General features: G+C 34.8%; 1 protein-coding gene across 1 annotated transcript in view; it reads left to right on the top strand.

Moving 5' to 3' along the window:
• The window catches only part of DIAPH3 (diaphanous related formin 3), a 210,374-nt gene that overhangs the window by 85,311 nt on the left and 112,751 nt on the right, over positions 1-12,312 (top strand). Inside the window, exons 18-19 of the mRNA XM_071740516.1 lie at positions 6,161-6,256; positions 7,156-7,250. Of these exons, the coding sequence (XP_071596617.1) occupies positions 6,161-6,256; positions 7,156-7,250 (191 nt within the window). The remainder of the gene's footprint in view (positions 1-6,160; positions 6,257-7,155; positions 7,251-12,312) is intronic.

The following is a 12,312-nucleotide window of genomic DNA, read 5'->3' as shown; positions in this document are numbered from 1 at the left end:
ATGCATATGTAAAATGGCATATGAAAGCTTTCTCATAGTACTTGAAATGCAGTCTGTACCCCATTAGACGATGAACAGGTTAATAAATGTGTTCCAGCCAAACTTTAAGTTGGTTGCTCCATTTGGAGAACAATTGTCAGCTTCTTGATTTCTCAGCATTCAGGTGTTCTACTGTAGGCTGTGGCCAGTATTCTCTTTTTTTCTTTACTTTTATAAAATAGGCAGATAGGTTTCTCCAATGATATTGCAGAATGCTTTCAATCTAGTTGATAATTATTTTGCTATTTTGAAGCAGATTCTCACGAGTAACTGTTCACGAGTGACTGTAACTGTTGAACCCTGCAACTCACCCATGTAGTGTTACAGCCTGGGAAACAGGCTCATCAGTTTCCCATTTTGGAGACCAGTCTTCTCTTTCTTTCATGTCATATTGTGGGACAGTAGTTGTGGAGCGGTTGAAACAGTTCAGATCTTCAAAAGACATAAATCCTTGTCAGCACTTTGATTTCTATACTGGTGAGGACACACCTGAAGTAGTACTGTGTCCAGTCCTGGTTTCCCCAGTAAGAGACATGGACTACTGGGGAAAGCCCAGCAAAGGGTCATGAAGATGATGAAGGGACAGGAGCATCGCTCCTATGAGGTTATAAAGCTTTGAGTGTTGAACATAGAAAAGAGAAGGCTAAGAGGAGATTTTTTTCAATGTATATAAACACATGAAGGGAGAGTGCAAAGAGGATGGAACCAAGCACTTTTCAGTGGTACCCACTGACAAGACCAGAGGTTCCTTCTGAATATCATGCGACACCTTTTGGTGGTGACTGAACAGTAGTACAGGTTGCCCACAGAGATTGTGGACTGTCCCTCCATCCCTGGAAATATTAAAAAGTTTCCTGAACACAGTACTGGGCATCTTGTTCTAGGTGGTCCTGTTTGAGCGAGAGTTGTTGAACCTGATCATCTCCAGAGATCCTTTTCAACCTCAGTCATTCTGATTTGTAGCAAATTGTTCTGTATTTGCTTTGAATAGCTCAGAACTTGTGTGGCATTTGGTATTTAGCTACAACTTCATCTTTCATTAAAGATCTATTCTTTTGTTGCCACAAAAGTTTTTGAAGCTAATGAATGCATTTCTTTTAGTAATGTATCCTATTATATGGGGCACAAGCTATCATTTAATTGTAAGAGTTAGACTTCTAAACAGATGAGGTGGGCATCTGCTTTTATAATGAGACTCAGTATAGTTACATCTTTTGAGCCTGTGACCCCAGGCTTGTTCTTTTGTTGTTCAGTGAAGACAGTGTAAGATGACTGTTGCCTTAGCTGAGAGTAGGAAAGGTGCAAGGTCTTGTGTAATTTTCTGTATGCTTTGTTACTTACTGACAAAATAACTCAATTGAATGTTGTCTAGATTATTATGCAATACAATTTTCAAGTTTCATCTGAACTAGGAATGCAGACTTTTGAAAATGAATGTGCCAATTTATTTGTTCCTTTTGAAGCCCATACTTCAAGGGTGTTTTGGTTTTATTCAGTATGATGATATATTTTAGAAAATTCTTTTTCTGTCGTGCACAGATACTATTTTTCTTACACAAAATTTGTTGGTAGTGGATTATATCACGACCTTTGGCAAAAAAAAAAGAGAGTGGATAGCAATTCATGAATGTACAGATTATTTGAGTGGGGATCTACCAAGAATGTTGTTGTTTCAGAGATCTGTGGCGTAGCTATGTAGAATTCAATTCACAGTTTTATTAAATGCTCTTCTGTACCCTTCCAGTTGTGATGTTATATTTGTAAAACAATGCTATCACCACTCCTTTCAGGACTGTGATTTCAGTCAGATCATTGCCACAGGTGAAGGTTGTATGTGGTAGTTGAATTTGTATATGGATGTATGTTTGAAGGAGATGGTAAAAGCAATTTTTCCAATAGCTAAAACTCCTTTGAGTTATTTGTCTAGATGTATGCTTGCAACTGTATCTGTTAAATTTGAAGTCATGCTAGTAAGGATATGAGATTGTGGGGTAAGAGGAACTGTGAAGGGTGTGAGTTGTGACAGGGGAGGTTTCGGTTGGATATTAGGAAAAATTTGTTCACTGAAACAGTGGTGAGGCATTGGAATGTGCTGCCCGGGAAGGTAGTGGAGTCGTCATCCCTGGAGGTGTTCAAGAAGCATTTAGGTGTGGTGCTTCAGAACATGGTTTAGTGGTTGTGGTAGTTGAATTATGATTGGACTTGATGATATTGAAGGTCTTAATCACAAAATAGTCACTGTTGGAAAATACCTCTAAGGTCACTGCATCCTTCTCCCCTGCCCCCTGAATCAACCTTCTCCCCTGCCCCCAAAATAAAAGATATATGTATTGATATCTGTATCACCCACTAGATCATGTCCTGAAGTACCTCATCTTACATGTTTTTTAAAATATTTCCAGGGATTGTGATTCTACCACCTTCCTGGTCAGCCTGTTGACTCTATTATCCTAATAATTCTATGTCTTTGAAAGCATTCTAGCACTTTGTTTCCCAGTCTGAGAGACCAGAGCAGTTGAAGCATCAGATGAAGTACTGCTCACTAAAAATTAACCAGTTCAGATACTTGGGGCCATGTGTATGCCCTCAGTATTGTAGATGTAGCATACAGACAGAACTTAAAGGATGTGTTGTTCATGATATGTAACATTCCTTTTTAATTATATTATACTGAAATAAGACATATGATTTTGAAGAAGTTAGTTGTTTAATATGATGGTTCAGCTTCTGAAGGCCTAAGAGCTGTCTGCACTTTTTGAAATACCCTGTTCTGATTCTTCTGCCATTATAATGACAATGTCTTACATGTATTTCCCTTGAGTCACCTCCTTTCTGTACAGCTACCCATTCTCACTGGGCTGTTTTCCCATTTACCAGTGTAAGGAGATGTTTCCCGTTTTCTGTCCTCTGTATATTTCCTCCCTGCTCCAGTGTCCTCCCAAAATAAGATTCTAATTGTTTATTTTCTTTAATTTCCTCTTAGTCTAGATAATTACTTCACATGGTCAGATCTTCCTGTTATTTTTTCCCCTCCCAATAGGCCTTCCCCCTTTTTTGTTGGAAATAGGTAATAGTTTTGTCTCTTTTTTTTTTTAATTTATTTTTTCTAAATTTTATTTTATTTTTAATTAATTCTTTTTTCTGCTTTATAAGCTAGTAAGTGAATGAGGTCAAACATTTTAGAGGTGGTAGGTGGTATCAGTTTTCATTGGAAAGTGCAACATTTCCAACAGGGAAGACAAGTAATATGTATCCTCTGCTTCTTATTGCTGCCAACTACTTAAGGATGTGACTTGAATTCTCCTGAAGAAATACCACGTAAGTTTGCAGTAATTTAGTTTGTTGCATAATTGTATAAATCTGCATACAGACCCAGCAGTTCCTAGAGTAAATATGTTCTATGTTTCTGCTGTTTTCTTTGGGGTTTTAGTGCCTTAAGTATTGCTATAACATTTTGTGTAATCCTCTGCTGGGTGCAAATTCCAGGGACAATTAGCCAGTTTATTTGCAGCCTTGTTTCTTGTCTTGGAAGTTAGGAGTTAAAAGAGTGCATGTTTGCTGAATTTTTTGTATGTTTTTGTATCTGTGTATTATCTCTATTACAAGACTAGTAATGAATAAATGCTGCTTTATAATGCTGGAAAAAGAAAGCTTATTTGTATTTCTTCTGTTTCAGTACCTATTAGTATCTATTTCAAGGCTGTCAGGGCAAGTTTAAGTAAATTAATAAATCAATATAATTCACTTTTTTATTGTGACTATTAAGGAAATTATTTTGTTTCCTCTAAAATGATGATTTGCAAAATTCCAAGGTTGCTGTAAAGCATTACTGTTTTTCGTTATGATTTAGATGAGTGTGGAGATGGCATGGAGCCTACAGAGAATTTTAGGTCTTCTTGTGCAATTTGCAATTCTAGCATTGATAAGTCAGTCAATTTAAAATGGTTTTTTAAGAATTGCTGTTTTGAGCATGTAGCTGATAAAAAATTGGCAGGTTGTTTAAGTAAATGCAGGAGAAAACAGTTGCATCATCCTGAGATCAGTAGCTCCTTAGTTGCCCTCCTGGATTCAGTAGAGGCTCTTCTTAAAGCATAACCAGAAAAAATTTAAGTTTTATCAGTAACCTCTTTTTTATCCATTAGATCAAATATCTGTTCAAATTCTGTTTCTTTCAATATGAGGTACTGAATTCTTACATCAGTAAGAGCACTGCTCCCACATGCATAGTAAGCAGATAGTGTAGTTTTTCCTCAGACAGGCTAATACTAACCTTTATGTTAAATGTGTTCTACAAGAAATCTAAGGTTAACTGGTAAGGTGGGAAGCCCGACAAAAATGTAGGACTGTAGCTTGGGAAGCAAGACAAAAGAGGATTGTAGCTTTGTAGCCCATTTTTTGTGACCCTGGTCCTTTTTTCAAGGACTGCTTTAAGTCTTAGCTCAGTAATTTCATTTTTCAGAACACCAGGTTCTTTTCTGCACTGCATCATGTTTTCAAGAGGATATGCTGCCTATATTGTAGAGTATTAAAAGTGAATTGGGAGATGATTCAAATTCGTGTCTGCAACAGCTTGGAAGGGACTAGAACTCAGTTCCTTCAATCTCTCTGTGGGTTTTTAGGTTGTTACCTCTTCAGTAGTATCCTAAATAATAAAGCTCAAAGACCTCATGAGATTCATTTTGTCTGTGTCCCAAACCTAGGCAAAATTTATTGTGCTTAGAAAAATATTTTTTTAGAACCACAGAATAGTTCGGGTTGGGATAGACATTTAAAGGTCATCTACTCCACACAAGCCTCTCCCTGTCCACAATGATCTAAGATGTTTTCAACTAGATCAGGTTTCTCAGGGCCTGTTCAGTCTAACAATAGTGTTCAAAGATCTCTCTTAAAATTTACAGAAGGTATTTCTACTTCGTGAAATCCTCAAGATGATTCATATTTGTCTTGTTTTAGTGGTCTTGGTACACCAAAAACCAGAGAACAGAATTGCTCTGTTACCCTCTCCTCTCCCACCTCCACCCTCCTAAGAGAAGATAAAAGGGTAGTAAGAAAGAGAGACTTGAAGGTTGGAAATTAAAACTGAAGCAGGTTTACTGGTATGGGGACAGTGGCCAATGTGTCACACTCAAAAAGAAACAAAAGGACAACTAGCCTGGGTTTAAGGAAGGATTTGTATGCTCTTGGCCTTTTTTGTTTGCATAATAATTGGAATGGTTCCTACTAATACATTATCGAGGCTTTGCTGTTATTTTGCATGAAATTCTTATGACAATGTGTGAATAATAAGAAATAAATTCAGCTTACATAATGCATTTGGGAGATCCTATTTGTATGAATTATTTTCTGAAAAGAAAGATTAAGGGAAAAATTCCATCGATATTATTGTACATTTATGAAATCACTGTCTTAGTGGTTTTTTTATAATGAGTATATCATATACGTAAAAAAACCATCTTTCTGGAGGAGATAAGGAAAATAGATTTATACTCATTTATGTTCTAAGCTCATGTTAATTTTTTAATGGCCAGTGGTCTTTGATAATTTTGGTGTATATATTTAGGCAAAAGCTGTAACAAAAATATTTAAATTTCAGGTTAGTTCTTGATTAATCAATGTTGAGATAGTGAAGACATATCTTCTTTAAGATTTATTGTTGTTAAAATCCAATTCAGAATGTTTACCTGGCCAGGATGACTGTAATATGTTGCATTGTATTTTAAGTGTGACTTTCATGACCTCTGACAATTTTTATAATTAAAATCAGCATGCTTATTTAATTCCTATCGTGGCTTGGCTTTGTGAATGAAGATTTAAGAAGGGCTCTCCCCATGCTTTCTGCAAGTGCGCTGATGGCTGATAAGGCCAATGTGGGATAGGCAAGTATATTTTAAAAAACACTGTGTTCTAGAAGGCTAACATGCTGACAAATTTGGTTGAAGAGCAAAACTGTTGAGAACACAATCAATAAATGCAAACCCTTTGTATGTCTTGGTCTGTATGTTCTGTGATATGTTATTTGAAAAATTACTATACTTGATAGCAAATATATTCTCTGAATTCATTAATGTTTTCTCTAAATATTAAGAGTTAACAGTGAGTATGTTTGTGTTTACTTTGGCAGTAAAAAAAGAAGATGTGGATTTGGAAGAAAAGAAATCCATTAAGAAACGAATCAGAGAATTAAAAGTTTTGGACCCAAAGATTGCACAGAATCTGTGTAAGTAGATTCTGGTTTTATGGCAATGCAGTGTTGCATAAATGGTCCGTAAAAATGTCTTTCTTGTCTGACTGCATTGTAACCACTCTTTGGTTTAAGTGTGTGAGAATATGTGCAGTAATTGGTGTTAACTCTCAAACCTGTTCATTGATACAACTAGAACACATGAAAAACAGTTAAAGGTTATCACATATTTAAGACAAGTTAGTCTCCTCTATATATTGAAGTACAAGGATACAGCTATATATCCAACTATCTATCTAGACTTTGAACACATGCATCCAGTAGTACTGCCTGCCCCACCCCAGAAAAAAAGGCAGTAAGATCTGCAAGTGTCTGTTCATCTCCCTATACTTTATAGAAAGAAGGCAATACTTAATATTATACAATAACATGCAAATAGAGTTGATGAGGTTTTGGCAGAGAGGAGCTCTGTAAAGAATAAGTTCCTACAGGGTGGCAGAGATGAATTAGGAAATGACTGGATTATGGTTAATGATGGAACAATATTTGTAATAGCATTTTGGTTTGTAACTGTTTATATGGTTTTGATTTCTCATGTTCCTTTTTCAAGAATGTTCTGACAAGACCCTGGAAGAAAAAAGTGTAATTGTCACCTCAGCACAAAATACTGTAATGGCAATGATTATTCTGCAGAACACACTTGTCACTGACATATCTTTTGGGATGCTTCATGTTGTGCATAGCAAATGGGTGGAGAAGGCTGGAATTGCAGGGGAACAATAAATGAAAATACATTTAAAATTTAATTTCTTTTTATATGGTACTTTCCACAGTGTTTGCTTACCTGTAGATGCCATAGCCTTTTTAATGGGTGTTTTGTAAGTAGAAAAATGATTGTTTTGTTTTCTTCATTATGTATTGAATCTTTATTTTAGCAATTTTCCTTGGTTCTTTCCGAGTGCCTTATGAGGAAATTAAAATGATGATATTAGAAGTAGATGAAACACAGCTGTCAGAGTCCATGGTTCAGGTAAGGAAAATGCTGCTTTAATGCCTAATATTTCAGGGCAAGCTTCTCATTAACTAGAAACCTATAGTTATAAACCCTTTTAAACATAAATATTTGGTTAACAAATGACTGCAAGAATCTTTTTTTTTTTACTGTAAAAGGTAGGGTTCTTTATATTTATAAGCAATTTTTTAAGAAAGCAGCTGAATTTATAAATTTTATTTTCTGCATTTGTATTTTCACACCTAAACTGAGGTTTTTCTTTGGTATATATTCATACAGCATATGATATTCTCTTTCTTCTCTAGTTGCTAATTTTTTCTTTTGCTTCTACCTCTGTCTTACATGCAAGAATCTGTTATTCTGGTCAAAACCTGGATGGGAAATGTTTGAAGTTTTTTTTCAATTTTTTTCCTTGGTGTTTCTTGTTGGGATATTTTTATTTTTTCTCCCTATCGTGTTAGAGCTGATGCAGTCCAAGATCTTGCCTTAGGGCATCCACAGTGACAACTTTTCTTTGCTGGAGTTTATTTGGATTGCGTTTTCCCTTTCCATATTACTTTATTCCAAGTACAAAATCAGTATGATTAGGGTTGATAAGTCAAACAATTTCATAAAATCACTTAAAAAAATAATTTATTAGGGAACCATGTAAAAAAATTATTTCTGAAGCAAACCTGGAGGTCATTTGATCCAAGTCCCTGCTTAAGGGCAGGTCAGCTAGACCAGGTTGCTCAGGGCCTTTTCCTATTAAATTTTTACTATCTCTGAAGCTGGAGACTCCAAAGCCTTTTTTGACACCTATCCTAGTATTGAACTGCCCTCATGTTGAAGAAAATTTTCTTATTTATCTAGCTGAAATTTTAATTATTTCAACTTGTGACCCAGGCCTTCCGCTGTACACCTCCAAGAGGAACCTAATTGCATCTTCTCTGTATTTTCCAATTGGAGAGGAACCTAGGTCACATTAACTTTACCTGAGGCCTGTTTTCTTACTGTTCCACAAACCCACTTCTCTCAACCCCTCCTTGCCTATTCTGTGCATTGTTCCCCAGTCATCTTGATGGGCATCCCTACATTTGAGAAGGTACATCTTTAGATCAACATTTTTTGTCTTCTGTACAGAACTTCATACTGTGATAAACTTCAGATTTTTGCTGTTATGTCTCATAAATATCAAATTATTATTATCATTCTATTAGTAGTGTGGCATAGGTTTCACTTAGAGATAATTTAGATAACTGATCTCTAAAACATACATGAAACTGTGTTAGGGACATGGTGCCTATTTAAACATCCAAGGAAGATAAAATTAGATTTTTAGAAATGTATGTTTTTTTGCAGGAATGTTGATTAGTTAAAGCAATAACACAGATAATAGAGTTACAAAATGAGCTGTAACATTAAGACATCTGAGATTCAAATGTGTGGCTTGTAGTGCAACACACAGCAATTTGTATTCAAAGGTAACAATAAGGCAAATTTATATTATGTACTTTGCTTGAAAAATAAACTTCCACCATATTGAAATGTCCAGTTAAGGTCCTACCTGAGGCACCTGTACAAGGTTCACTATGCTCCTTTTCTTCCCATGTGAAGTCTGGTCCTCACTTCTTGTCACTTGGTTTTCCAAGTTCCTCAGACTCTGTTGAGCTATTTGGACTTCATTTTTCTTTGAAAGGAGCTTGCTTACTGATTGATTTGAAGAATGAGATGGTTCTCTTAAGAAATACAGGAAGGAACAAACATGAGCTGTCATTGCTAGTGACAGTCTGTATAATCATTATATAATTCTCTTTATTTCATTCAGTGAAGCAGTTAGCATGGGCACTGAAGCACTTTAAGATTATTAGGTGAACAGAGCAGTTTACACTTCTTAAGCTGTTTGTTGATTCTAGTCTGTGCTTACATCTCTTTTTCAGGGTTTTCTTCATGCTTAAAATAGATGCATGAAGTGTGTCTTTTATTCTATTTGGAATATTAGCCAAAATTCTCTAAAATAGCATTAAAAGCTGAGAGATTGACTATGTTTTGTTGTTCTGTTCAGCTTGAACTGTCTCAGATAATCCATACTCTCCTCATGGTATTTGACCTTAACACTGTCTTTCAGTGGTAAAAATTTAAAATGTTAAAATTAGGTTCTTGAAAATGCCATGAAGTAACCTGTACATACTGAATAAATATTATATATCAAAAGTGATGAAAAACTGACATCTTGACAATTTCTGTATGTCTTATTTAAAGAAGACATAACATTTTTTTGCATCTAAGGTCTGGGTAAAAATATCATCAAACTATTAAAAGTAATTAATGATTGGTATACTTTCGCGTGAACGTAGGATAAGTATTCCATCAGTTACAATAGTCTAAATAGAAAAATTACTTTTCTTGAGAATTGTTTACTTTTTTCTTTTTAGTTTCTTCTATTATTTCCATTTCAATGGTATACACCTTAGTATAATGAATACCTACTTTTTAAATAATTAAAACAGCAAACACAGGCTAGCTGTACTTTATTCTCTATGAAAAAGGCATGGCTAACAATAGGAGGAGGTAATTTTTGACTCTATGCTGATAATCTTGTGACTTTTAATTTGTATTCACAGTAAAGTATGTTGAAAATCAGTGTATGCCGTAACATCTCTATATGGTTCTTGATATCAGAATTTAATCTAAAGTATTTCTGACAATGTTTGAGTCTTTTCATGTTTGCTTTCGGAGGAAACAAGGATAAGAGAAGTTGAAGAACTAAATGTGAGGTTAGGAGTAAAGTCCTATATATTGGTTTTTTTATATATCTCATTTAAGTGCCTAAATTTGTATATTTTATGTATTTATATAAGGTACATTAGCTATTATAATATTCTTTCTAGAAATCTCTTGCCTTTATTGTTTTATCTGTCTAACATTGAATTTTGTTCAACGTATCCTGATGTTGCAGTTTCTGAAGTTGGAAATTTGCCCTTAATCCTACTCTTTTGTTGTGCTTAAGAAGTAAAACATGGCCCTCTTCCTTCTTTCTCTCCCATCCTCCCACTCTCTCCAGTTAGAATTAAATCTAGTTCTTAAAGATGTGAAACTCCAAGAATCATGTTGTAATTTAGTCATTGACTAATTATTAGAACATTTCGTTTGACTTAGTCAAAATTCTTTCTCCTGCTTATTCTCTGTTTGATATTGAAAATGTGTTTCATCTCTAGCAGTTCAAAAGCTTTTTCAGAACACCATAAAGCTGCTTTGATTTCAGCTTCTGCTTCAGGTGGTGGGTTTTTTTTGTGGGTTTTTTTGTTTGTTTTTTGGGGGTTTTTTTTTTGTTGTTGTTGCTGACTAAATTCTGGACATCTTCATAATTAATAAATGTAGTCTTTTTTCCAAAAATATTTTCCAAATGTAATAATGGTAAGGATATATATGACTTCTGTCATATATTCTTCAGCTGAAAGTTAGACTTACCGTGCCCAAATCAAACACAATAAAATTTAATTTTGCATTATTGTATTAAGCATTGTGATCCATGCATTTTTTATTATTCTCTTCTTTCCCTTATTTGTAATGTGTAGACATTATATTAAAACAGTCTACTCCTATAATTTACTCTTTCTGTGGTTTATTTAGACCTTTGCTTAAGTCTAACTTTTTTTATTTGCTGGATTTAGTTTCTTTATAAAATACATTGTCCTTACTTTCCATACTATAAAATATTGTAAAACAAGTAATTGTAGTCCTTAGAATCAAAGTAGGCTTTCAGTTCTTAAAATAGTAACAATTTTTACGCTACAACTAAATGGTCATAAAAAACTGTCTAGCTCTTTTTATGCTTTAGAAAAAAGGTTTGTTAAATGCTGAAGTACCATAAAATGACAACTGTTACAAGACCTGAAAGAAGGAGGAAATATTAAAAGCAGTAACACTAAACCAAATATTCAAGCTGCTTTTTAAAAACTTTGATACTCTGGATACATGTGTTCTTCAGTTTCAAATCTACTATTCTCATACTTTAGCAAGAGGAATATCCATGCTGTGATCTATGGGAACTTGAATAAACATCTGGGACTAATTTTGAACTAACACAGGTTCTGAGTATGCAGGGAGCCACTGAGTTGATTACTGGTTTAAGGATATTTTTGGGCTACTACATAAAGAGTCGAATTCTTTCATCTTGAATTAGGGAAGTGTGTTAAGCAAAATATAGCTGTCACTTTTTATTTCTCTGACTTCAAAAAGATAAATTGTATAGCCTAGCTGGCTGAATTTCCTATAGAAGAAATTAGAATATTTTGTGGACAAAATTAATGTGGGTTTTTCTGTGGTTTTTTTGTTTGTTTGTTTTTTGTTGTTTTTTTTTTAAGGACTTTTGGATAGAGATTCTCTTCACTAGCCTAAGTAAATTCTCATCTGCTGATTATATCTTACCAAAGCTATTTAGTTACGGAGTTTTAAAACAGACCTGACTTATCTTATCTTTTCTGTGGAGTAATGGGGAAATGCTACCTTTCGACTTTCTAAAGGTCTCTTGAAATGTGGTTGTAGATATTGGGATAGATGTTTTTGCTGGACCTGATTCAGTGTTAGGTGGACTGAATCTTTATTTCAGTTTAAAAGAGTGATTAATCAGTAGACTAGGGAGTTTTTCAAAAAGGAACAAAAATCACAGAATCACAGAATATTAGGGGTTGGAAGGGACCTCTGGAGACCATCTAGTCTGACCACCCTGCCAGAGCAGGTTCAACCTAGAGTTGGACTTGCTGTATTAGTATGATGGAAGCTTAGGCACAGTGTTGTGAAAGAAAGCAGGCTGGAGGAACCCTGACTATTGCCTGATAGTAATTGTCTTGAGAAGGGACAGAACTGAGCTACTGACTGAAATTATATACGAAAATATATGAAATTAAATGCCTGAGAAGCTCTCTACTTCCAGGATGTAAGAATAGCAATTTTTAACCAACCTGGCTGATAGGAGTTAAAGTGGGATTCCGGTGCCTGACTATAGTTGTCTATATTTAAATATAGGTGTCTAAGTGTTCGGGAAGCTCCAGGAAGTTCAAGGAATTTTCACATGATCAGATGAACATGATGTGTAGAT

Source organism: Heliangelus exortis, chromosome 1 (assembly GCF_036169615.1).
Source record: "Heliangelus exortis chromosome 1, bHelExo1.hap1, whole genome shotgun sequence".
NCBI classification, from domain to species: Eukaryota; Metazoa; Chordata; class Aves; order Apodiformes; family Trochilidae; genus Heliangelus; species Heliangelus exortis.
Note: the sequence above shows the minus strand (reverse complement) of the source record. Positions and strands in the feature narration are given on the sequence as shown.